The sequence below is a fragment of the Patagioenas fasciata genome, chromosome 1, assembly GCF_037038585.1.
Source record: "Patagioenas fasciata isolate bPatFas1 chromosome 1, bPatFas1.hap1, whole genome shotgun sequence".
Taxonomy (NCBI): Eukaryota; Metazoa; Chordata; class Aves; order Columbiformes; family Columbidae; genus Patagioenas; species Patagioenas fasciata.
In genome coordinates, this window is record NC_092520.1 from 9,062,195 (window position 1) to 9,084,624 (window position 22,430).

Below are 22,430 nucleotides of genomic sequence, written 5' to 3' on the forward strand. Positions count from 1 at the left end.
GAGCCACTTTTAATCGTCGTGAAACAGAACTCTAAGTTTCTGATAAACTTGCTGAAAATGTTCAGGTCCTCAGGCAGAAGTGTAACCAGTCAGCATTCTCATCTCTGGAGGCATCAGGGATGTATTGACCGTGAGGTGTTTAACCAGTTCATGCTCTATAGCTCCGATCTGTTTTGTTTAACCCTGTCTGCACCAAGACATTCGTAGGGTACAAGGGGGATGTTGTCATCCTGTTCCAAAAGCAGCTGATGCCCTGCAGGGAACCTGGGTTCCTCTGACGGGGCAAAGAAAAGCTCCCTGCATTTCCAGACCTGCTTCCAGGTAGAATTAGCCCCTTCCCATTAGATCCTCAGGTGTGCCTTGGTGAACAGACACCAAGTAAGGTCCATGTAAGTAGAAATTTGCTATAAATCCTCCTGCTGCAACTTAAAGGTTTCTTGTTCTATCCTTGGTGGACTGAGAAATCAGTTCCCTTTCTGTAGGAGCCTTCTACATGTTTAAATACATCACATCCCTGCTCAGCCTGGTCTGAATTGCACTTTGTATCATTTAAGAGAAGCTTAAATGGACACAAAGTGTCAATAGCACCAAGCTGACACCCCTGTTTCAGGAAGAAGTTGCCACCAGTGACATCAGTAACTCCCCACAGCCCTGATCAACCTCCTTGTGATTCCTGTTCCCACAGCTGAAAGGTATTTTTAAGGCTGGACATCTAGAGCAGGGCTCACTCACACTAACAGCTACAACCGCAACACAAGAGTCAAGAAATTACTCGCATCTCAAAAACCTGCCCAAAGCCTGGTTGTGAAGATGGGAAGAAGTGTCGCAGCCAACAGCAACATCACCCGCACAGCTGGTTATTTCTACTTGTATCACACACTAGGGGTGAATTCTGATCTCCCAAGTGTCCTCATCACTGCAAGAGAAACACACCAGGACTGTGACACTGCTCTTTGACTTTAACTGCTGCCATCTTGCTCCTTGCAGCTTTAAAACTATGCACCACACACATAGTAGACTGAATAATACATTAAATGCATTACTGTCCTAAAACACACACTTGTATGATTATTACCAATCCCACAAACATGCCAGCCATGCAAACCCACTACTGAAAGGAAGAGACTCACACTCAAATATATGTTTAATTTTATTTATTACATTTAAGAAATATTAACATCTCAGGATATCTGGCTTGCCATCTAAGTCCAGTTATAAGCAACCAAAAAAAAAAAAAAAGTGTTATCTATGTTTCAAATGAGCATTCTTACATTCATCTCCCCTGTAAAGAAAAGTTTGTTTAGCTGTATTAAATTCTTAGGCATCTGACTAGTGGAAAAGAAAAAAAAAAATCATTAAAAATGTCTTAACTACCAGGCATCCTGGTTTGTTAATTGTTTGTTGGCACTTGTGTTCACGATCAAGCACTCTGGTTGGTTGGTTAAATTCTCCCCTGCTGCCCAGGACTGTCTTTTTGGGTTTTTAGTTTTGTGGTTGTTTCTTAATATCTGGAAATGTAAGTTCGATCAAATAAGTTTAAAAAGAAAAGACATCTAGGGTTGTCTGTCTGAGAAGTTCCTGCACTGCCTTCCCTTGATAACCCACCTATGGGATAACTGAAGGAAGTTATTTGCTTTCATTTTTCCGAATCTTATTGAGCAAAATTTTTTTAATTCCATTTAAACTGAAAAAAAGTACAGAAACACTGTCTTCATTTGATGGTGTGCATAAACATTACACTCCATATATAGCAAAAATATCTTTTTATTTATAATTTACATTTCCACAAGTGAAAATTGTACATTTTTACATATACCATTTCATTCCATTAAATTTTCACGCATCTACAGAACTCTCACACAATGACACCTGAAACTGTGCAGGCAATAGAAATTCAAATACAAAAATGTATTTATTAAACCAAACAGCAGTTGAGGCCCTGCCTCAGTTGAACATTTTTATTTCATATAAAAAGTATTTGCCTTCCAGAATTAACACAGCAGCTCTCCTGTAAAAAAAGAAAATTAATACTTCAGTTCATTTAAACAGACTCCTCAGGTTCTGCATTTATCTCTGCAGAGGCAGGTGTGCTCTCTTCTGCACAGGCTGTCGGGGTGTCATCAGGCTCCTCTTTGATTTTAGGTGGGTCACAGGGCTCTTCTGTTTCTTGTTTAACAATGTTCAACATTATATTGAGTGGATTTTCTACAGGAGTCTTGCTGGGAGATGGCGTGCAATCAAATGATGATGTCTGCGAGTGAAAGTCAATGTAGCATTAATGCACGTTAAAATAACCATTTTTAGCTGCTTATATCCCTTTTACTCTTTCAAAATGCAAACACATTGATAGATGGGCACTCAAAATCCAAACTTCTACTTATTCAAGATTCTAAGAAAACAAATCTGTTCTTCAACAGTGTTATTTTTCGCAATTGCTTTGAAAAGGTATCATCCAAGCATCGATGAAATACTGAACACACTGCCATAAACTACTCCCTGCTCTCCCCAGGGAAACTGTAACTCCCAAAGCATTAAAAATGTAACACACGCCAACACCCATTTGCTCCAGTTTTACAAATTCCTAAAACCACACACGTTACTCAACAATAAATGGATGATGTGTTCTCAAACCATGGTTTCGCTTCAGTCGTGTATGACACACAAGCCGTCAGGGTACATCACAACAAGAAATACGTCTGTGCTAATTGCGAGTTATGAACTTGCCCTGCCCAAGGCCTCCGAGTCTCTCTCTAGTCACAGGCAAGAGGAACAGGTAGCACATTCTGAACAGACCTGCTCCCTGCAAAGCCAGAGATCAAGCAAACAAACCAAAAGCAAAAACGTTTAAAAAAATAGGAAGGAGGTTTCACTTACATTTTGGTAATCTTCGTAGCAAGATGGATGGTAAATCTGGAAGGGAATTGTTACACATTTAAATACATAACAAATTATAGCTAGATCAGTAGTTATGAACAGAACACTGTCAATTCCACGTATCGCACAACTTGTCTAGAAAAACAATGGTACAAGCACCCCAAGTGTGGTGTCAAATACACCAGGAAAATATTTTATGTATGTTTATTTAGGAAAAGTTACCATAAGGAAGGCTGGTAAGTGTTGGGAATTATTTATGCACAGCTGCATATAGCAATAATTAAACCAATATCAACACCCATATATAAAAACAAACTTTTTTTTTAGCACTGCAGTATAAGGGCAGTCTAGTGAGTCTATACTAATGATTCCAGTACTTCATGTACTTCCAAAAGCTGAGATAGTTATGTACTTGGAAGTCAGGAAAGCTACCATGGGAATCCTTCAGGAAAGAAAGAACACTTGGCCCTCCCATTTTCTGGCCGTTTTTCAGGTTTTTTTTTACTATAAATAAGTATCATGTGTAAGAAAGATCAGATTACCTTTTCATCTACTCTGATAGCATTCTTCAGGTGCCACTCTTCCTCTTCCTCATCCCAATACTGTTCAAATTGCTCTTGGCAAATTTCACAGCTCTGGAAAGTTATTGGAATAAAAGATATAAATGAGGTTATTGCAAAAATTTACTGAATACATGAACTTCAAGAACGTAGTAACAGTCAAACCAGGTTCTTATAAATGAAGATAAATACATTAAGATTACAACATGATCTTTCCTCCACACTTTTAAGATAACTTTAGAAAACTTAATTAAAATTTGAGTATAGTTTGCAGACTGGTCTTGAAGACTGAGAAATGTCAACTGCCCTTGTAGCTACAAAGTCTCTGTAAAACACTTTGTAACAATCCAATGTTGTTTTACTGTCATGCAAGACAACGGAATACAGGGATTTAATTAATTTATGGCATAATCTTCACTCTTTGCCTTAATCTGGAGTCTAAAATGAAATAAGGCAGAACTTTTAGATGAAGTATTAATATTTTTAGTACTACTGTGCATAATAACTAAGTTTGAGAACAAATTAAAACAAAGGTCTTTCTTCATGGCTTGATAGCTAGTTTCTCAGAGACTTAGTGTGTGAAACTAAATTGTAATTCTACCAACATGTGTATTCGGCTACTACATTGATTCACCTACCAAAACACAGATCTACTGGTTACTCTAAGATAGTTCTTTGTTACTTCGAGACATTTATCTGTCTTAATGCCTATCTTCCACTGAAAAACACATTTTTGTATAAAAATATCAACATCCAGTAAACCAAATCATTATTTGAATTACAAAGGACCATTTCAAATTCATTTGCTCTATTCACTCTTTCTATGCAAGCATTCAGTAAATAAACACACTTTCCCCATTTCCATTTTGCTAAAATGATGGAATGTCAGTGGCTGTAGATGTTTTTTTTGTAATTTACAGTACTATCTGCCACTGGGGAACAACCATTACATACACAAATACTCCACCTATGAAGTGTCTTGCATAGAGGTCCAACAACAAGACTTCGGTCTGCATACAGCCCACCGTACAAACAACTGCTGTAAACTTCTCTGAAGTTTTATCATTCTCAGTATCTGGGCTAATAAAGACAAACTGAGATTTACCTCAACTGCTCCAGCTGGTCCAGCAGGGACACTCTGAAATTCCTTCTCTTTCGCAGCTTCTTGTGTTTTCAACACAACCTCTTCATGAGCTTTTTCAAAAAACTGGCTTTTTGCACGTTCCTCTAGATCGGCTATTTCTTCAAATTCAATCCAGTCCTAGGGAAAAGGTTTTCATTTATATTTGGACATTGACAGATAGCCAGAAATGTCTACAAATATATCTCAAGGGAAAAAAGGACATAAAAAAAGTACCATATCTAATAAATCTTCCTTTATTAACACTGAAATGCTCCTTATATGCAGCATTAGCACAGTGCACTCTCATAATGCTACACTTCAAAAAAGCTTTTTCCAGAAAAAAACACTACCCTTCTATTTCCATTCCATTCTCAGTGTGATCAAAACAGTACCAACAGCTTCAAACTGCTTATTGTTCATCATATAATTGCCTGTTGTGTTTTGACAGCCATTTATGAAAACTACTTGAAATATCTAAGACACCATTGTTTACCAAAGGCCAACTCCTATGATGATGTAAATTTGAACTGCAATTCTACAGCACGTACGTAAGTAAAACACATAATCCAGCCTATAATTTACCAAGACATATACTACATTACTTACTGTTAAACTGTAGTACCATCTTCTGTGTGTAATTTTTCGGCTAACATCTTTTTCTGTTCGGTTCTGACGGTAATGCCAGTCTAAATGATCCGCATACACATCTGTCTGTGAAGTAGTGAATCTCATTCCACACGAGTAACACTGAATCCCAGTGTATAGTCGATTTATTACACTATCATAACGCCTACAAAAAAGGAAAAAATAAGAATCTTAACATTTCCTTGAAAAGGAACGGGTAAGAAGTTTCTCAGTAAGTTGCTTCATATGCCCACAAGATTAAGAGGAAAAGCATCGATCTACTGCAAGGTTAATACACACAGTATAGCTAAATTCTTCCTGATTTTCATAACCTAATACATTGAAACATTCAAATAATAGACAATGGGATCATATTAACTATTTGTGAGAACCACACCAGTGCTGTGTTTCATGTCTACTTGCTTCATCACCTAATAGTGCATAAAATGGTAGTGCCTGCATTTGGCTCAGCTTGGTAAACTACAACAAAGGTGGTTAAAACTACTAACAAAGCAAAAAACACTGACTTCAATACATCTCACAAGCTTGCTGATGAAGTAACAATATGAAACTTGTGTAAACACAGTTTTCTCAGGTTAATTTTCCCTCCCTCAAGTTCTCCAAGGGCAACATCAAAAACTTCAGGTCCTCTTAGTCACAGAATGACACATAATCCTATCAAAACTCTCTGATGTCTCGGATTAACTAGATTAACCTAGATACCACATTATTCTTACTGCACTGTAAACTCATTCTATTATACATACTGTCTAAGTTCTTCAACTGTGAAGTTAGTGAGGTCTGGAACATTCTGATCTTCATTCTGGTCATCATCTTCCTCTTCAGCACCTGGTTGGGCTGATGTTTCATTTGCTTCTAGAACACATACAGATATCATTTTATCAACATTTTAATAGATCATCAGATAGCTGAAGTGTGCAAATTAAACAAGATACAAAGAACTGACTCCACCACACACAGTAAATCCCTTCCCAAAAAAAACAAAGTTCAGTTTTAAAAAAAAAAACATGCAGGAGTTCACAAAAGATTTTATACTTAGCTTTACACTTCAGCTGTGGATAAGCTAAGTAGTTAGAACATAATAGATCTACATACGTGCTGAAGTGGGATCAGTTTTTGACAGTTTGAGGATCCCTGTTGACAGCAGTTTAGCAAATAATTCATTGACATCAAGCTGCCCAAGGTGGTTATCAGGATATGAATGTGGAAGGGTTCCTGGGGACATTCAAGGAGACAAAAAGTCAGTAGCAGAAATTTACTTCACTTTTATCAGTGTATTTCACAACATACTTCTCCTCCTGCCTCCTGTCCCTTCCATTTCAAACTATTTATCAACTCTCTTTGCTTTATATCTAGTCCTTGGCTAATTTCTTCCTTTACAGCAGTTTCCTTCATAATGTACTCTTGAAGTCTGATCTAAGCTGCTTGCCCACACACATTTCTACTGGACAGTGTTTATTAAAACACAGTATTTTCCTTATTTTACACTTAAATATTTTGCCAGGACCAATCTCCTTCATCACTTACTTTAACCTTCCAGAAAAGCACACCAACTTTATTTTTGTTTGGTTTTATTTGTTTAGCACAACTATGTACCAAAACCACATAGTGAATTAAAACTAATGAAAGCCTCTGCTGTTTGAGGGAAACCCCTACAGAGATGAACATACTACAGAAACCACATCTATGGCCACCACACTGAAGCTTCTCTTACAGACCTGTACACCAGGACATAACAAAAGGGTAATTTTTGTGGCCAACAACAAACAGAACAATCCTAGGGAAATAAAATTAATTATTTTGTTACACACCTGCAGGGTTCTGAACAAAACTTCCAGGATTTGGCAAATACTGTTGACCTTGGCCATAAGGCCCTGGTTGACCAGACATGAGAGAAACCTGTGAAAGTAAATGTGTAAGTATTTTTTGCATAATAATGCAATTATAAACTTTTTTTATTTTATCATTAACTTCAAGATGTTTCTCAATGATTTTATATATATATGTAACTCAGGAGTGAACCATGTCAGTCTAGTATTGAACGGTCCACAAATAATATAACCTTTCCTTCTTTTTTATTTCCCACTAGAAAAATTTCAGAACACATATTCCTTTTGCCTAACATTTAAAGTAAAGCAAACAAAACCCCCAAACTAAACACCTTTTAGTCTACCTATCGAGCCTTAAATCGCGTTTTGCGAACACAGTACTTCCTTTTAAATTACTCTTGCTCACCAAAACAGAGCTCATCAGAAAAGCAACTCAAGAAACCAGTAAATGTCTATTAACGATTGCCACAATTCGTTCTTGTCTAAGGACTGATACAGCATCCACTATACAAAACACATCTTGAAAGCAGGAGTTTTCAGCAAACCATCTACAGTAAGATTCAGACAGGAAGTTTTTATAATGCACTTGTAATAAAAATGTGGGTGTTTTCTGTTGTTTGTTTTGTTTTCCTAACTGGTTGCTTTCTGGATTTACAAATAGTTTAAAATTTTATTCCATAAGAGACTAGCAGGACACATCACCTGCTTTTGTACAATCAGTTAACTCTTCATCTCCAATACATATGCCCCAAATGAAAAATGCTTTTTAAAATCTCTAATCTACTGCAAGAAATGACATAATTTTCTCTGAATATCAAGTATCATTTTCCCTTTTTGAAGAGAGTATTTTCAACAGGCAAAGACAACCAAACTTATAAAGCATGCTGGAGCTGAGATAATTTTAAGACTTCAGCTCCACACTGTCCATATTTTTCTCAATTCCCCAAGTTATACATTATCTCTTTAAAACTGGCTTGTCACCAGTATTAACAGCTGAAAAAAGACAGAATTCCTTTGATCCATTCTAATTCTGCACCTCTTAGAAAAACTAATATATACTCACATTATCTTTCATGTTCTATATAGAACTCACTTTTACGCAAACTTAATGAAAATACCATAGAGTTCCAATGTTGCTTTCAAATTAATAATACCAATTTCACTGTCATATTTTGAACTACAATGTGATTTTAAAGAGCCACTATTTTAATTCTTAGAACAATATTCTTGCAAAACAGCAGAGCGCATCCTTCTTAAATTACCTAGAAACTACTGAAGAAGGATGACTTTTTTAGCTTGCAACTGGCTCCCAGTCTGATGGCTCTTCAGAAAAATCTTCAATGTTTAGAGGCAGAAAAACTGCTAATTCTCTACACCAAACCACTTCTGGAAGTAAACTATTTAACACAATCAACTCTTACCTGATTGTTCCCCATTGGCATATTATTGAAGTTTCCATATTGAGGACCTTGAAGACCTTTTTCCTCAAAGTAATGTCCAGCTGCTCTCAGTGGGAAATTCTGTGCTCCTGGGCCAGCTGGTCCATTGAAATTTGGTCCAGGTGAACCATCAAATAAGTCAGGTCTCTGGAACTGCATCCCATGAGACGGTCCATTGAAGCCCTGGCTGGGATGGTCAACAAATGGACCACCTTGTCCGTATGGTGACATTTCTAGTCTTGAGGCAGGATGGTTAGCTACATTTTCAAAACGTGCACCTTGAAGGCCAAGGGGCAAGTCAAATCTAGAGGCTGGTTGGTGAGGTCCATCAAATCTTTGAGGTATGGCTGTGTCAAATCGTGGTTGTGCCTGTTGGCCAGGCGCCCTTTCAAATCTTGGCCCAGGCTGTCCATGAATTCCATCAAATCTTTGCAAGAGAGATAGCTGACCCGGTTGGCCATCAAATCCAGCTGCATGGCAACCATCAAATCTTGGACCAGCTCGACCCAGAGGACCATCAAATCTAAGTCCACCAGCTCCCTGGTGTATTGGTCCATCAATCAACCTAGGACCTACACCTGGCTGTCCATGTGGTCCTTCCAATCTGAGCCCAGCACCTGACGGTCCATGGGGCCCCTCAAATCTGAGCCCAGCACCTGACGGTCCATGTGGCCCCATAGGCTGACCATGCGGCCCCTCAAATCTGAGCCCAGCACCTGATGGTCCATGTGGCCCCAATGGCTGTAAATGTGGCCCCTCAAATCTGAGACCACCCCCTGGTTGACCATGAGGTCCCAAGGGCTGACCATGGGGTCCCTCAAACCTGAGACCACCCCCTGGTTGACCTCGAGGCCCCAGAGGTTGACCATGAGGGCCTTCAAACCTGAGGCCACCTGAAGGCTGACCACGGGGACCCTCAAACCTGAGACCAACTCCAGGTCCTTCAAATCTAGGACCACCTACTGGCTGCCCTGCAGGCCCCTCAAACCGCAGAGGCCCACCTATCTGCCCAAGAGGTCCCTCAAACCTCAGTGGACCTCCTCCAGCAACCTGTCCTGGAGGTCCTTCAAACCTCAGGGCTCCTGCCAGCTGCCCTGGTGGCCCATCAAATCTTAGGGCTCCAGCTGCCCCAGCTCCTGCCAGTGGTCCATCAAACTGAGATGCACCTGCCCCCACCAAAGGCCCCTCAAATCTCATAGCAGCCTGCCCAGGTGGCCCATCAATTCTGGAACTTGAACCAGCAGCAGGTCCATCAACAAAAGGACTTCCTGGTCCGTCTACTGCAACCCTTGCAGCAGCTGGCCTAGGTGAGCCATCAAACAGAGGTCTGTCTTCCATAAGCGCACTTATCCTCTGCTTTGCTTCAACGGTTCCAAATCTTGATCCTGGACTTTCCGGAAACGGGGCTTTCTCTGGATCTTCATATCTAGCTCTTTTGAAACGTTCACTGAATGGTGATCTTGGTTCCTCTCGAATACCTAGAAAAACAAAACAAAAACAAAACAACCCAAGTAAATACTAGGCAACATTTTAGCAGGCGGTTAACAGCTGTAACATAATGCAAAACCACATACCAGATTTCCCAAGAAGCTGCCTTTCTTCACGATTATCAAATCTGCCAATTGCATCACCATCTATTTTCTGGAACTCTGTTGTGCTTTTCCCCTGTTGTCTGAGGGCATCTCTCAATTCATCTGATTCTCCCCAGCTGTCGTAAGGATCGAAGTTCTTAGAACCTCTTGCTCCTTTAGTAGCATTTTGTTCCTCAAGTCTTCGTCGACTCTCAAGTGGTGAAAGGTTCTCAGCAAAAGGTCTATTAGTGCCACTTACAGGAGAGTGTCTCCGTGACCTTTCTCCAAATGGTTCCTTTCTGTCAAACTGTACTCCACGCTTGGCTTTTGCTTGCTCACATTCTATTCCAGAAAGCAAGGCATCAGGTAAATGATAATCCAATATATCATCGGGATCCAACAGATCAAGCCTTGACAATGAATGCTGAACTTGTGTCCTTTTCAGTTTAGCCTTATGTTCATAATATGTTAATTCCGCATCCGATAGAAGAGGTTTCTTTTTCAAACCACATTTTTCCTCTGTCGGGCTATCCCAGACATTACACCGGTGTTTTCCTTCCTGATACTGGAACAGCTGTCGGATCTGATGAGCTACCATGAGGAACTCATCTTGTGTTATTTCACCAGATGTTAAGCGTTCATTGGCCTAGAATATAAAGTTAAAGTTTAGATTTCTTAAAAAAAAAAAAAATAAAACAAAAACAAACTATACCCAGGACACATATATCAAAACAGACTAATTATTATTACCTTCTTAAGTAATTCCCTCTTGCTTGCAGATGTCAATTCTTTGGGAATCTGTAAATTGGCATCCACACTTAACCGGTGCTGCTGCTTTGGTGCTCGAGGTGACAAAACTCCTTTACCAGCAGGCCAGTTTTCCCGGTGTCTTTGGTGAGGGGATTTACTTGCTTGGTGTTCTTCATTCTGCTGTGAGCTGAAAGCAAGAACACATTTAAAATACAGATTACTTCTTTATTTGGGACACAACTTAAACTCCTATTAGAATTTACGATGGCAAAATATCACTATTGCCTTCAAATCTAAGTATGCACGATTTCCGTATCTCACTAGCAAAAATAAGTTAAACTTAATCAATTTCAACCATCCGAACATTGGCTCCTGAAGCAGACTATACTGAAGTCAGCAGCAGAATTCCCACTGAATTCAAACAGAAGTTATTTAAAAGATAGCAACTTACTTTTTGTTTTCTTCCCAACCAGATTTCCACCTCTTGCCTGATTTGGATCCTTGCCAGTTTTCTGCATTCTCCTTTGGATCTGGAGAAGCTTTTGTAGAATGCTGGCTTGCTGCTTCTTGGGGCCTGTCTTCTTGGGCTTTTTTCACTCTCCTCGGATCTCGCACCTCTTGTTTAGCATTTCTCTTATTGGAATTTCGTTCGTCTCTTGCTGCTTGTGTGCCTTCTTCAGCATGAGACTGCTTAGGGCCTATCTGACGTATCTTTCCTATTTTAGGAGTTGAAGAAGTGGGAGATAAACTCCTCAGTCTTCTTTTTGGTGATCTCCTCTCCCGTCTTTTTGGAGAATGTGTAGATGGTGACCGTGCCTTAGGAGAACGCGATCGCGACCGCTTTCTATTACTTGTTCTCCCTTGTTTTCCACCTTGTTTTTCTGAGTCCTCCGTAGTCGTGTCTGGTTTCTGAACCACACCATTAACTACTTTATTTCTGCTGCCTACTGGTCTATGTTCACCAGTCTTATGTTCATCTTTTTCTTTTTTCTCTGTATTTCTCCTCTTTTCTTTCACCGCCTCCTCCTCTTTGCCCTCTGACTTATCTTGAAGATGTCTTTTCAGTCTCGGATCCCGCTTACTAATTTCAGATACTTTTGTGCTTTCACATTCCTGGGGTTTAGTATCTTTAGTACTAGGCAGCTTATTTTTCAAAGGGGATGGCGATTTAGATTTTGCTTCTGACTGGTCAAGTTCCTTCTTCTGTGTTTTTTCACTCGATTTCATTTTTTCTTGCTTTGTTGAGTTTTGTTTTTCAGCCTGTGTTTTGTTTGCCTTGCTATCAGACTGACTGGTCACATTTGGTGGAAATTCTTTCCTATGAGATTGATCTTTAGCATGAGAAGAATGTTGAGTCATCCTATTAAGTCGAGGATCCCTATTCACTATTTTGATATCATGAAGTGGAGGACTTGGGGATGGTTTTATTTTTTCAGATTGCACAGTAGTCTGATGAGGTGGTTTAACTGTCATATGAGGTGTGGGAGACATGTGTTGCTTAGAAGGTGCTGGAACTGAAGCTACAGTAGATGATCCTTGCTGAACACTAAGAGATACAGCCTGAAATAGGAAAAAATCCAGCGTTAATCTCTGCACGATTCAACTCCTACCCAAAGATGCTCATATTCTGTTTCAAAACCAAAACTATAAATAGAACTGTCTTGAAAGTTAGAGATTCAGCCATTTAACTGAAAATGATCTGTCAATTGCTAATTACAAGCATTAAAATAACGTAGTACTGTTACAAATGATCAAACTCAAATATAATGCAAAATCAGTACTACGAAACCAATACAGAGAAATATGTAACTTAGGCACATGTTCTTGTTACAACATTGGTTTTTCCTATGTATTTCACACGCTCAAGGCAACAAGCTGCCAAGTATCTGATAAATTTTTCATATTTCTACACTTCCAAGATGCTTTATTTTGTTGTCATTAACTGCCAACATAGCAAAACTTTAAATTATTAATGTAAAACAATAGAGCTTAACCGCCACCTTCAGATGGTGGCATAAACCAACCTGACCTAATGAGAAAACTCACTCTGTTGCCAACAATCAGGTTTCCTTGTTCTGTAAGAGTAATTATATTTGAAAAAGCCCAGTTTGGTGTGACCCCCAAGAAAAGGTGCAGGACAAGGACCATAGGCAGGTATCATTTTGGAGAGAAGTTAAAAACAAAAGCCCAATAACTTCACTTCTTACCTCTATTTTGAGTGTATTACGCTTTTTAGATAGCAAATACTGCTCAGAAACCCTAGATTAACTTCCATTGCTCTAGTCCTAAAATAGCTATGCTTGCCTAACATAAAGAAGAAATAACATACTGCAGCTACCAGGACAGCTAAGTACTGTCCAAAAGAAAAATGAGACCCAACTACGAAAGTTTCATCAACTATCCTACTCACCAACTGTGCTTTAGTCTGTTCCAGCTCCAGCTCTAATTTTTTCTGCTGAAGTTCTAACAACTGCTTTTGCTTTGCAAGCAATTGCTGCCTGATCAGTTGCTCCTGTGTCAAATTCTTTTGCATTTCAGGAACGGTTGGAGGGGTAGAGGCACCAGAAGTGACAGCAGAGGTAGGTGCAGCAGATTCCTCTGGCTAGAAATAGAATTTAAAAAGTTACATTTAAAATCTTGATGAAATCAACTAACTCCATCTCCTTTAACTGTTATCAGATCCAGTACTGGGACTTAGTTCCCATAGCAGTTATAAATTGCATTTTTAATGCAAAATATAACTAAAACAATTTAAAAGTTTTGCCCTGCTAGCATTTGTCTGCTGTGACAAGTGTATGTTATTTAACACAAATTCATCTACGTTCCAACATGTAGAATACAGTTTTGAAATATAAAAACCAAATGCATCAAATATTCTGAATTTGAAAATTCCTCTGGCCTGCCTACAAAGGTCAGATACTTCTTTCTTATTAAACTGTCAAAAAGCAGCATATAAACAATGAAAACTACACGTATTACCATCTGTTCATACAGTAGGCAGAAAAACTTACCGATTTATTTAAAAACTTAGGATTCACATGGATGCTAGAAGTATTCACATTTGGGGGCAGAGGTTTAATTGGCCAAGCAGGATCTAATGAGTTGACTCTGACATCAAGTGCATATAGTTTCTTCAAAGGAAAAATATCATCCCAGGTGGAGCGTAACTTAAATAAACTTTTCCTAGTATTTTCATCCACCTAAAACAATAAAACAATTCTATGGCTTGTTAAGTTAATATAAAACGATTTCTTAAACTTTTATGTACCACTTAAGATTTATTTCCGTCTTTTATCAAGTTTGTCATTTTAACCCATTGAACAGAATTTAAAAGCAGGGTAGATCATACATCTGTACCAGCAGAGTAAGTAACAGAAGTTCAAATGTGACATTGTTGTTTCAAGGCTGTTTGAAGGTTTTATTGCATATTACCATTCTCTGAGAATTTTCTTTCAAATTTTCCATTACCAAAATTCTCATTTTACTTGACCAATTTCTGTAGAAAAAACACAGTTACAGAACTACTGAAAGGCAAACGCCTCTAAGACAATACATTAGTCAAGCGTTTGTGCTGAATGGAGTATAACAATGACAAATCCATCATGAAACAACCAACTTTGGGAACAAAAAAAAAAAAGGTGTTTTGCTCAGCTGTTTAGTCACGGAATTATTGTTTTCAAAACAAATGCAACAAAACAGATATTACCAAAAATGAAGTCAATTATATTTCACTTCAGCTGCAAAATTAGACCTATCTATGAGCAACAGATCAAGCATTCTTGCAGGACCAGTGCCCATTTTATCTCTTCCCAAACAATTAGTTTGGATTGTCTCATGACAGGTAAGTTAGAAATTTACAGTATAACAAAATTTAGTCCATGTCACAAGTTGGGTAGTTCGATTAAACAATACATTTAAAATATTTGAGGACAAAATACATGCAGCTGTCCTAATGTCAATATTCCAATTAAATCATCAAGTATTGATGTGTAGTTCTTGCTGCAGTTTTGTTTTTAAAACGTTACAGCAAGACATAAAAAAGTTCAGAGATTCTTCTGGGGAGAAGCAGGAACTTCAACAAGAATAATTCATATTTAGCTATTGGGGAGGTGCCTCTAAACAATTTTCAACGAGAGGGTATGAAGTTCACTGCAAAGGTGCAGAAATGACTGAGCAAAAGTTCCTGACTTCATCAAGAATCTAACGATAACTTAGTGACCATTTACTGATAAAGCAAAATTTTTAACAGTGTCAGTCCTGGAATTACACTTGCAACTTTAACATCACCAATTAAGCTATTAGAAGTGACTGCCACTTTGCACATTTCATACACATTAAATAGTTCTAGTTAGCTTAGTACAGTTAGCCTACAGAACTCTGAAAATCAGTTATTATCCAGAGCTTCAGCTGCAACATTAAATGCAACTCAGTAAGAACATTCACAATTTAATAGTGAATAAACACATAACTATCTACCAATCTACTCTACACATAGGAGTTAAAGTCTTCTATGGTCATTATTACAATCCATCTCTTATTTCATCATGTTTCACATCTGAAAACTGTATATAAAGTACACTGGGATCTTAGATCCTCACTGATATGTAATGATAGATAAATACACAAAAGCTCCATTTACCTCATTCGTGTGTCCCTGCCCACTGCAGGGGGGTTGGAACTAGATGATCTTTAAGGTCCCTTCCAACCCAAACCATTCTATGGTTCTGTGATATAAGATGCCACAGCAATATAGAAAACCACAGAAATCAACCCTTCATTTCTCATCCAACTTAAATTCATTCAAGCCCAGCCTTTCAAAAACTGGACTTTGATTTGCCTTTCTCACTCAGAAATAAGCACAATTACTTTACTGGGTTTCAAGATTAAGAGCAAAAATTAAAGTGTATGGCAACACGTTTGTAATGTAATATAGAAATATGTTCTAAGACAATTTCCCCTCCCAGCAATTTTTTCAAATCACAGACCACCAGGAGATAATCAGGTGTCAGTGCTAGTCACTCTTCACAGTTTAAGCACTGATTTTGCACATCACAAATTAAGTAATTCAGACACATATAACCACAGAAGGAGCTCTGAGAAATCCACAAGAAACTGATTCTCAGCCTGCTCTTGGTATAAAGACTATTTACTGTCTTAAAAATAAACCAACAATTCATAATTAATTGGTCTATACATTACAGAAAGCCCATCCAGGTAAGCCATCAGTAACCAAAATGTCGATAGTAAAATCTTGCCTGGATAGGAAAATTACAGACCTCTACGAATCAAGTTAAATTAAGTAAAACTTTGCATCTTTCAGCTATGATGTAACTGACATGCTTGATAGCAGCAGGAATAATCTTCCACAGTATAGAGACAGTACTGAGATCGATAGAAAACAACAATTTATATCATCTACCACCCAAGAAAACCCCAAACCAAAACCATGTATTTATTTTGCCAGGAACACATTCTGCTTAGAATACATAACTTTTCTGAAAATGTATATACCTTTTCAAATACACAAATAAATGTCGCAACTAGGTTTTTAGTAAATGCAGTAAGATATTCTCTTCCCACATTCTTGACAATGGAATCCATAAGGTACATAACTGGGAGCTTCTCTGATGCAGGAGCCTGGAGTAATAAGAAGAAACTGAGAAGTTTAGTACAACAAAAACATATTTTTAAGTTTTTTAAATAAAGGGATTACCAATCCCAGAAATACAGACCTCTCTTTTTGGTTGCCACTATAAAAACCAAGGGATTTGGCTTGGGATTTTGTGTTTATACAAAAACAATCTGGAAAATCGATACTCAAGTTCAAAGTATAATGCAGCGGGTTTATCACACAAAAAAACCAAAAAAAAAAAGGAACACCTCAGGTTATTTCATTTGCGCATCAAAGCTCTGGAAAAAGGAAAAAAAGGAAGAAAAAAGAAGCCCACAAGACAGTATTTCCGCTAGTGTACCGATTGTAACCTTTCAAAATCCACTTGAGAAAGTAATTTTAACTTAGCAGGAAACATCCTTAGCACTTCAAGGCACTTCTAAAAAATAGTTTATAATTCAAGCCTCCTGAATGCTTCTTTTTCTGGGTTTCAGAGCGCACAAATCAGACTTCTGGCAAATAGCCCAAAGGAGTGAACTTCTGTACATGTAGATTATATGTCAAGTATCACAGTCTTTTCATAAACTACATGCAGCACAGGACGCAACTATTTCATTGTAATCCAAACGGACGGAGCACGGAGTCCCATTCTCTCTTGGCACTTGGAGATAGTGGCAGTTCAGATTTCCAGAGTGCAAGCAAAAAATGCAGTCAGAACAAAGTTCAAAATCCAGGCAAAACTTAAATCATCTAGTCCATCGGGTAAATGCACAGACAAACTCGGGAACTGCAACCACAATTTTCACAAAACAGAGTCTTCAAACTCCGGACACATCTTTACTACAAGAAGAGGCTTCAATTTTGTTGTTTCGTTTTTGTGGTTGGGTGGTTTTTTAATCCATTTTCAAAACTTGTAGCAAGTTTATGCGATGGAAGGGACATGGGACCGCCACAGCAACTTCTAATGTACACCAAGCACTACTGGCCCAAATCACAGTGATTTTAATGCCCATCATTGGCTCTCACAAGCAGAAGGCACAGCAAAGTTCTCAAAACCATCAGCAAGTACACAGCCTTGTTGAAGAGGACAACACGAAAGACAACACCACAAGCCCTGTGTTGACCGTGATCGCCTTAGAAGAGCATCCACTTGTAATACTTTGGGTCCCATTCACCATCCAGTAAGCTCAGGATAAAACCCAAATAACTTCATTCACTGCTCAGGACACGCTACTTAGTTAATTACCACCACCACCTCACTTCACAGCCCAATTGTCCAGACAAGTGTGTAGAAGTGCTCTTGCTTTCCAATTTTAATTCCTTCCCCTTTTAGGTGGTTCACAGAAGCACACCGAGTCAACAATACTTTTATATGGGTAAATCACAATGTTTCATCACCCTTAAATGTGTATTAATTTGCCATGACCTGAAGCTTAATATTGAAGAGGGCAGAACTGCTTGTTAGTGGGGCGGGGGGGGGAGCATATTGAGAAAGTTAACAGGCACGTGGTGTATTTTGCATATAAGAAGACAAACAAAATGCAGAGTTAGGTTAGCTACAACTAGTTGCAGTACATTAAAAGCGTGTCTTACACTAGCTGTACTATCTGAGTGCTGAACATACAGCCTAACTCTGAGCTGTAAACACACGAATATGCAAGTGTTAAAGTAAAAGCGTATCTCAAGCCTCAAAAATCAGACTGTGGATCTAAAGCTATTTAAAACACCTGTGAAATACTGGTTTCTTCTTTAAATTAGTCTGCACAATGGGAGATTAAAACCACTACATTAAGTTCCGAATGCCTGCCTTTATAAAAAAATGACAGTGCATGGTTTCTAAGTTTTTGAAGTAAGCTGCTAGGGAAACAAAAAAGCTGCCTCAGAAGTACCTAGATCCAAGAGCTACATCTTCATGTTCTTCCATTTCACCAATGTATGGAACTAGCTCACTACCCTCTGCTAAGTTCCAGGTTTTGAGATGCATTTAGTAGCAAAGGCACAAGCTTAACTGTCACTTTTGTTATGCATCAGTTTGTTAAAAGTCATCATACATGGAAGCACCGCCATCTACTGCAAACCACGGCACAGACCCAGCAGCTGAGCAGCGTACCCTGCTTCAAATGTAAGCATCTCAGGTGTTGCATTTTAAGAACCATGACTTAAATACAGCTGGAACACTTAAGTCTTCTCTTCTGGAAATGTTTATCATGTCAAGGTCCTAGTGCATATTCTAATAACCACAAAGGGAATCCCGGATTTGAATGTATTTTGTTCCCAGGCGGTCTATACAGTACCCCCTAGCAAGAAAGATGCCCACATGACACTAACCAGAAGGCAGGGAGGCGCCACATCACCACCAGAACACAGACGAACGCTAACTCTGAGCTCGCCAGCATAATATTAAAGACTTCATTACACAATTCCCACTGTTCCTTCAAATAACATAGGAAAGCTATTGTTGGAAATGTGTGGCTCTTTTTTATTAGTTTCCTAAAAGTTTTCAAGTTTAAAGTCATATCTGGCAATTGAACGCCAAGTCACAAACTTACGCAAGATTTTTTTTTAAAAAACAACCTTGTACACAACATGGGTCTTGCAAACAAATTCTGCACTATACAATGGTAAATAAAAAGACAAATACATATTTCACACTTTTTATTTACATATTTTATAATACCAGTCACACATTTCAGAACCGTTTATGAAATTGTAAAGCAGACCACTCAAATTTTACACTAAACAAACTGTCTCCAGGCAACACTTTTTAAAAGTGGCTTAGTAAAGGAGATCACTTTCCCAGAAACAACTAAAAACTTGCCTTGAATAAACCACAGTCACAAACAGTAACTAGGCAAAACTAACCATTGGTACAGGATTTAAGACATCTTTAAAAAAAAAAAAAAAAAACACACTTCAGGGCAAGTTCTAAATCACCCAGAAATGAAAAAGAAAAAAAAAATGACAGCATTAGATATTTTTCACAGATCATTTCATATACATCCACTGCCCTTTAGGAGATATAATGGTGAGATTATTAGATTATGAGGCCATCTCCTCAAGGAATGGCAAAAGTCAGCCACTGGCAGCATTTAAAACAAGACTGGAAGAGGTCTGCGGAACACTAAAAAGCAATCCTGCATTGATAGAAAGACAGATTAAATAACTTAAGAGATCCTTCCCTCCCCATCATTAAACAGTACAATTCTCACCATTATAAACCACGATTGAAAAGCCAAAGGAAAAAAGCCTTTGAACACCTGAGATCAGAGGAAGCAAGGGAAACAACAGGGGAGGGGTGACTGGTAGGAATTGGGAGGGGGGAGATTGAAAGAAGAACCCTTTTCTTACAGAATGCTCTCGTTAAAAAGGTGCAGTAAACCCCCATCCATGTGCTGCGGCTGACTGATGTCAGCAACTGACTGGGCTGGGCTCAGAGGGAGCCTCCTCTTTCCCTTCTTTTTATATCATGTGCCTTTCAGACGCCATGTTAGGATCCTACAGGCTGCTGCAGTTTCTACAATCAGGGAGAATTTCTTCCCTATCCTCAACCAATAAACTTCTCTAGCCAAAATAAATTAAACACACACTCAACACTACCATTACTCATGGCACAGACCACCTGAAATCCAAACAGATTATCCCAAACCCGCAGAATTTTCTCTAATCAGGCGGAGAAAAACAACCCCCATCACCACCACGCACACTTCTCTATCCAGAGCAAATTATCACCTTTCACCCACAAACTTTTCTATCAGATCAGTGTGCCCCCTCCCACAGCTCCCAAATTAATCTCTCACAGGGACCGCACTGGGAAAATAGCCTTAACTTATACTTATACTCTATTTCTATCATTTATACTCTATTTCTATCATTTATACTCTATTTCTATCATTTATACTCTATTTCTATCATTTATACTCTATTTCTATCATTTATACTCTATTTCTATCATTTATACTCTATTTCTATCATTTATACTCTATTTCTATCATTTATACTCTATTTCTATCATTTATACTCTATTTCTATCATTTATACTCTATTTCTATCATTTATACTCTATTTCTATCATTTATACTCTATTTCTATCATTTATACTCTATTTCTATCATTTATATTTAGCCCTTCAGAACTGGATAATTTGCGTGCTATAAACTTAAGCTTATTTTCGTTACTATAAACTACCCACAAAAAAAAAAAAAAAAAAGCCTCCACAAAATCTAATGATCGCAATACTCATCTTACTATCGAAATCGCTAAATCCAAGCGTTTAGACACTAGATCCGAGACACTGAACCCTGGCTCCATGTAAGGGGGAAACCCCAGCTCCAAGGGCGAGGTGCAGCTGCCCAGTCACTGCCAGGCCGCCATGTTGTGTCTGCTATTTACACGGGGCGAAAACCGCCAACCACGCTGCCCTCGCAGCGCTTGTGGTGGAGCGAGTCCCAAACCCTTCCCCCACCACTACCAAGAGGGTGGTGTGGGGGCTGCTCTCCTCCCTCGAGTCCCCTGCTCCCTGGGGTGGGGGGGTAGAAACAGCAGCCTTAAACTGAGCGATTCAAGGAGGAGCCCGCGCTGCCTAGCCCGGTGCTCCCTCACCCCTCTGGCCACGCTTCCCTCCGCCTGTTCCCCCGCCGCCCAAGTCCTGCTCTCTTCGCTTGCCCCCTGATTTAGCCACCTCCCCACTACCCACCTGAGTCCCCCCGCCCCAAATTACACCCACCCCGCCGCTGTGCTCACCCCGCCCGGCCCGCTGCCTCCTCCTGGGCCTCTCGCCCGCTTTCTCGCCCCGTTTCCCGTCCCTCGGGCCCTCTCGCTCCTCTGTCTCTCCCTGTCCTCTCTCCCCCTTCCTCCTCTTCCTGCCGCCCCTGGGCCCAGCTCCGCCCGCTCCCCTCAGCGGGCCCGCTCCCCCGGGCCCTTCCTCCTGGCCCCCGTGGCCGCCCTATCCCACTGCCCCGGCCAGTCCCCCCAGCAGTATAGATAGGAGTAGTAGTCGGTGGAATATAAAAACCTTGGCGATTTGCGCCTCGATCAGGGAGACGATGTCCTTGGCGAAGGGCACGTTCTCCTCAGCCAGGATGGTCAGCATGTTGATGTGCGGCTTGCTGTTGAACGTCAGGTCCTCCAGCGACGACTGATAATCGCGGCACGCGTCTTCCCTGGCCTCGCTACTACCAGCGCTACTCTCCGGGGCCGACATGCTGCTCTGACCGGGGCCCGCAGCCGGACCCGACCCACCGACCGACAGCCCCCTCCCCGCGAGACCCTTCGCCGCCGCCGCCGAGCGATGCCGCCGCCCCCCCTGCCGCTGCCGCTGGGCTCCTCTACCGCATCCTCCGGACCGCGGCTCCTGCTGACTGTGCTGTTGCCGCCGGCGCTGCTACTCCTTCGGCCGCCGCCGGCTCGAGTCTCAACGCTCACAAAATGGCGGCGGCGGCTACGGTTCGCAAACCTCTTCCTCTAACCGTTGCGTCATGTGAAATTGTTCTCACGAAAAGGGCCGGCGGGTTGGAAAGCCCCTTTTGTTCCCTGACTGCGCCCAGATTGGCCGGCGGCACCCTCTGCTCAGCCCACAATTGGCTCAGCCGCCACTAGGGCAGCCCCTAACTGGCTATGCCCGCCTTTTTTCTCTTTGGATTGGCCTCTGCGCTAAAGCCCGGCTCTCAACCCTGAATCCTGACTTGCAATTGGCTCCGTTTCTCTACTCCACTGCTCCTGACTCGCTGTGCCTCCTCCTACCGCCTACCCGGCACTGCACTGCGCTCTGATTGGTATCACCGCACACTCGCGCTGTCCGGCAAGCCCTCAATTGTGACCGCGCGGCCCCGCCCCGCCTCCTGCTCGCTATTGGCTCAGCCGTCGCCCACCGCCCCGCCTGCCGCTCTCCATTGGCTCAGCCGTTGTCATGGCAACGCGGGCGCCCACCGCCCTCGGGCGGGTTTGCGGCCTAGCGACGGGCGGCGGCCTCAGGGCTTCGCGGGGCCCCTGCGCTTCCCGGGACAGCCGCGTTTTGCATCCCTGGCGGGAA

At 40.5% G+C, this 22,430-nt stretch overlaps 1 protein-coding gene across 2 annotated transcripts; it reads right to left on the reverse strand.

The window, feature by feature from the left end:
• Nucleotides 1-1,139: 1,139 nt before the first annotated feature.
• PCF11 (PCF11 cleavage and polyadenylation factor subunit) lies at nucleotides 1,140-22,145 on the reverse strand. 2 transcript variants are annotated; one of them, XM_071801582.1, is made up of 16 exons: nucleotides 21,414-22,145; nucleotides 16,303-16,428; nucleotides 13,803-13,991; nucleotides 13,202-13,393; nucleotides 11,243-12,351; nucleotides 10,792-10,978; nucleotides 10,045-10,687; nucleotides 8,453-9,948; nucleotides 7,014-7,101; nucleotides 6,298-6,417; nucleotides 5,949-6,054; nucleotides 5,164-5,347; nucleotides 4,540-4,695; nucleotides 3,417-3,509; nucleotides 2,875-2,910; nucleotides 1,140-2,251 (listed from the first exon to the last, which is right to left on the reverse strand). In XM_071801582.1, the coding sequence occupies exons 1-16, from the start codon at nucleotides 21,600-21,602 to the stop codon at nucleotides 2,042-2,044; spliced, it is 5,124 nt and encodes a 1,707-aa protein (XP_071657683.1). In that variant the 5' UTR covers nucleotides 21,603-22,145; the 3' UTR covers nucleotides 1,140-2,041. The 2 variants fall into 2 exon arrangements, with proteins under 2 accessions (XP_071657683.1, XP_065688895.2); XM_065832823.2 differs by having other exon boundaries at nucleotides 5,949-6,057.
• Between the last annotated feature and the right edge of the window lie 285 nt (nucleotides 22,146-22,430).